Source organism: Suncus etruscus, chromosome 8 (genome assembly GCF_024139225.1).
Source record: "Suncus etruscus isolate mSunEtr1 chromosome 8, mSunEtr1.pri.cur, whole genome shotgun sequence".
NCBI classification, from domain to species: Eukaryota; Metazoa; Chordata; class Mammalia; order Eulipotyphla; family Soricidae; genus Suncus; species Suncus etruscus.
In genome coordinates, this window is record NC_064855.1 from 42,659,965 (window position 1) to 42,663,789 (window position 3,825).

At 44.8% G+C, this 3,825-nt stretch overlaps 1 protein-coding gene across 1 annotated transcript; it reads left to right on the top strand.

The window, feature by feature from the left end:
* Positions 1-265: 265 nt before the first annotated feature.
* On the top strand, positions 266-1,761 carry LOC126015714 (DNA-directed RNA polymerases I and III subunit RPAC2). The gene is made up of 2 exons (XM_049778332.1): positions 266-387; positions 1,218-1,761. Exons 1-2 carry the CDS (start codon positions 362-364, stop codon positions 1,591-1,593), a joined length of 402 nt encoding a protein of 133 aa, XP_049634289.1. The 5' UTR covers positions 266-361; the 3' UTR covers positions 1,594-1,761.
* Positions 1,762-3,825: the final 2,064 nt, after the last annotated feature.

Here is a 3,825-nt window from a genome sequence, read left to right on the forward strand (position 1 = left end):
CCAGCCCGCCAAGTTCGTGTGCCACAGGTGGTCGTCGTCCGCCGCCTCGGACGCCCGGTGACCCGAGCCCCTCTCGGCCCCAGGCTAAACCGACGCGCCGCGGAAGCGCTCGGGGCGTCCGGCCTCCCTCGTGCCGGGGGCGGAGCTTCGTGCGGGAGGGGCGGGTTCTCCCGGTGGCCCCGCCCCTGGCCGAGCCCTCGGCCGCGCCGCCGCGGCTCCTCCTCCCTCCTTCCGTCCGCCCCGCCCCGCCCCGCCTTCAGTCCGCGCTTCCTTCCTGCTTCGCTCGCGCACGTTGCTCGTTATGGAGCCGAGCCTCGGCGCCGCTGACACCTCTTGAGTCCCGGAAGCGTCGTCTCTCGTGATGGAAGACGACCAGGAACTGGAGAGGTAACGGCCGGCCGGGCTGGAGGGCGGAGGGAGGCGAGGGAGAGCGGCCGGGCGGGTCTCGGCCTCCGCGGCCTAAGCGGACCGCGAGAGCCTGTTGGGATCCGGGAGATGGGAAGCTTAGGGAGAGAAGAGGGAACTTCCCGCGGTTGGAAGGATGTGTTCGGAGGGAGACGCGCTGTGCGCTGCGGCCGAAGAAGGAAAGGCAAGTGGGGAGGCCAGAGTTCGGTCCCATAGTTCCCACCCGCGGGCTGAAAGTAACGTGAAAAACACCTCGGGAGCCGGAACTGTGTTGAGAGGCCTGGATCCCCGCAGCGAGCGCTGAGTCTCTCTCTCCAGCCTACTGGACTGCTCAACCCTTCCAGTACATGTAGTTTTATTGCGCATGGAAGCCATAGTGGGGCCAGCACGAGGTTAATACGGGGCCACTTTTTTATAAGGAGAGTAATCTCATTTCCCCTAGCCAGGCTCTAGCCACTTGCTAGTCCCATTACCCCTTTTCTAGGACTACGAAAAATTATATATGCGTATACATTTGCATATTTATATTAACTTCCATGTGCATATATATGTGTGTGTCTTAAGGGAATTCCCCGCTATTCCCCAGCTCTGGGGACTGTCAAGTAGAGAGAAGCTGGAGTCAGTAAATAAAGTAGTTGGTGATTGATTCGGAAGCAGGAACAGAAGGGTTTTTGTTTTTTTAAGACTAGTTTTATTGTAATTGGAGCACATTAGTTAATAATGGCTGAAACTGTTATATAATGAATTTTTGAAAAGCTAGTTAAAAACCAGTATTTAGTTTGATCTCACTTTTACAAAAAATATGTGTGTAGAAAAATATCTGGATTGAAGACCTCAATGGCTGAAGGCGAGAGGAAGACAGCCCTGGAAATGGTCCAGGCCGCTGGAACAGATAGACAGTGTGTGACATTTGTATTGCACGAAGAGGACCATACCCTAGGAAATTCACTGCGTTACATGATCATGAAGAACCCAGAAGTGGAGTTTTGTGGTTACACTACAACCCATCCTTCAGAAAGCAAAATTAATTTACGCATTCAGACTCGAGGGGCTCTTCCGGCTGTTGAACCATTTCAGAGAGGCCTGAATGAGCTTATGAATGTCTGCCAGCACGTGCTTGACAAGTTTGAAGCCAGCATAAAGGAATATAAGAATCAAAAAGCAAACAGAAATGAATCCACGTTCTAGTCATAGTGGAAGGACTGATATTTTCTTCGAGAGCTCGAAAAACACAAGTTTGTGATCATGTCATTACCTTCTGAGAGAGGTGCACAACTGTCCTTTAATCCATTGCAGCTTTTGGAATCCCTACAAGAACCTTGTATTCTAATAAATTACCTCTTTCATTTAAATTAATATGAGTAGTTTCTGCTCCTTGATCTGCAAGGTTGTGTATTTTCAAGGCTTGATTTCCTTTTTTGGTGTTCAACAGGGCCAGGATTGTAAGTGAAAAAGTTAAGAGAAAACCAGAGGCCTACATTGGCTTTTTGGTCAGGACATTAAAAGAAATATGTTTTCATTGTGGCTGTGATGTGAAGAGGAAGAAAGACAATTGAGTGTGGTTCCCCCATGTAGACTGGTTGGTGACAAGTGAGGGCTGCTTTGTTTTCTCAGTAAATTTTTGGTAGTTTATGGAGAGAATTGCATCTTTTGCTATTAAATTGGGCAAGGGTGAGGGGTTGAAAACATTAAGAGGATTCTGGTTTTAGATGAGTGTAAGGTGTTAACAGGCTCTTTCTTAGTGGTAGCATTTATAGGATAAATACCAGGACACTAATAAATTATTTACTCAGAAATTACCTAATTAGGTCAAGAAACCTAATATGACACAAATGGCTAGATAACATTTTAGGTTTTAGGTAGGTATCTAAATATAGTTCATGGTGCTTAAAAGAAGCAGCAGTATGAGGAAGTAAGGGCAGTGGGGGAAAGGGAAATCCATTTAGATAAAATGGTTTTCTGGAGTAAACGAATAAGATACAATTGTATCTGGACTGGAGGGATAATACCTGAGTTTTTAAAGCTCATGCCTTGCATGTAAATGGTCCCCAAGCATTGCTGACTGGTTTGGTAACCCAGTGCCACTGCCAGAACTGACTCTGGAGTCTCCTGAGCATTACTGGGGTCCTCCAGCAGTATTTACCGGGAAGACTTGAGCAAGTTGGCTGGGAAAAAATCCCCAAACCCACTGAGCACTTTGTAGGTGGCATCCTTCCCAAAAAGGAAATGCTATTGAATCACATCTTAAGTGCTTAGCTGAAACCTGAGAGCAATGAGAATGATTTTATCTTTTTTGTTTAGTTTTGTTTTGGGGCCATACCCAATGCTCGAGGGTTACTCCTGGGCTCTGTACTCAGAAATTGCCCCTGGCAAGCTTGCCTGGAATCTAACCATTGCTGGTCCTGGGTTGGCCGCATGCTGTGCTATCTCTGGGCCCCATGATTTTGTTTTAACTGAGGGTTGGAGGGAAGATTAGGAAATATGAAATATGCATATATATATATATATATATATATATATATATATATATGCCAGTTGACAAACATCTACCAATGATTAAAGGAAAAGGGTTTGCTGTGCAAGGAGAAAAAAATAATATTCTGATTCTAATAGGATGCACATTAGTCCTGAAGGCAAACTAATGGCTTGAAAAACTGAAGATATATGAAGATCTAGGTTCCAGAGAGATGGAAAGCAAGAAAAAGAAGGCCCTGTCACAAGGATTCATTGGGAAGAAATGCTGGGCAATTAAAAGCTTTTCCCCTTGTTTGTTTGTAGGTCCCACCTGATTGCATGCTGTAAGCACCTTAATCTTTGTGCTAACTCTCCAGCCCCAGGGATTTGGGTTTTAAGTATAAATGCACATGACATTAGAATACTTTGGTTTACACTTTAGGAAAATGAATTATTGAGAGACTAGAGTAGAAGCATAAAAATACTTCATCTGCAAGTATCCTAGAAGGGCAATAAAGCTAGTAATGAATAAAAAAAAGTATTTGAAATATATTTTATGCTGATTTGATATAAAATTGGTAGTGAATGTGAAATATAAGGAGACTCCTACAGGAGTCCAAATTACTGAATGGGGAGAAAGTTAATGATGGATAATTTGGGAGGCAGAGAAGGTCCACTTAAAATGTAGTTGTAGTGTGACTTTTTGCCATAAAGATATTGCAAATTAAAAAAAAAGCCATACCCTGTGCTAGCTTCATGTTTAAAGGTTAGAGAAGGTTTGAAGGCTGAAGTGATAGAACAGTGAGTATTGTTCTTGCCTTACCAGCAGCCACCTAGTTTTGATCCCTATCATCACATGGTTTAATGATCCTTGAGCACATCCAAGTGTGAGCCAAGCTCTACCTCCAAAAGAAAAAAATAGGCAACCAGTGAAATAGTAGGAAGTCTAGAAAGTAAAGTTATGAA

Bases quoted from the DNA above. Each gene is read 5' to 3' on its own strand.
- LOC126015714 (XM_049778332.1), top strand. From the start codon at position 362: ATGGAAGACGACCAGGAACTGGAGAG. The intron at 388-1,217 runs GTAACGGCCGGC...ATATGTGTGTAG, and splicing joins GACGACCAGGAACTGGAGAG to AAAAATATCTGGATTGAAGA.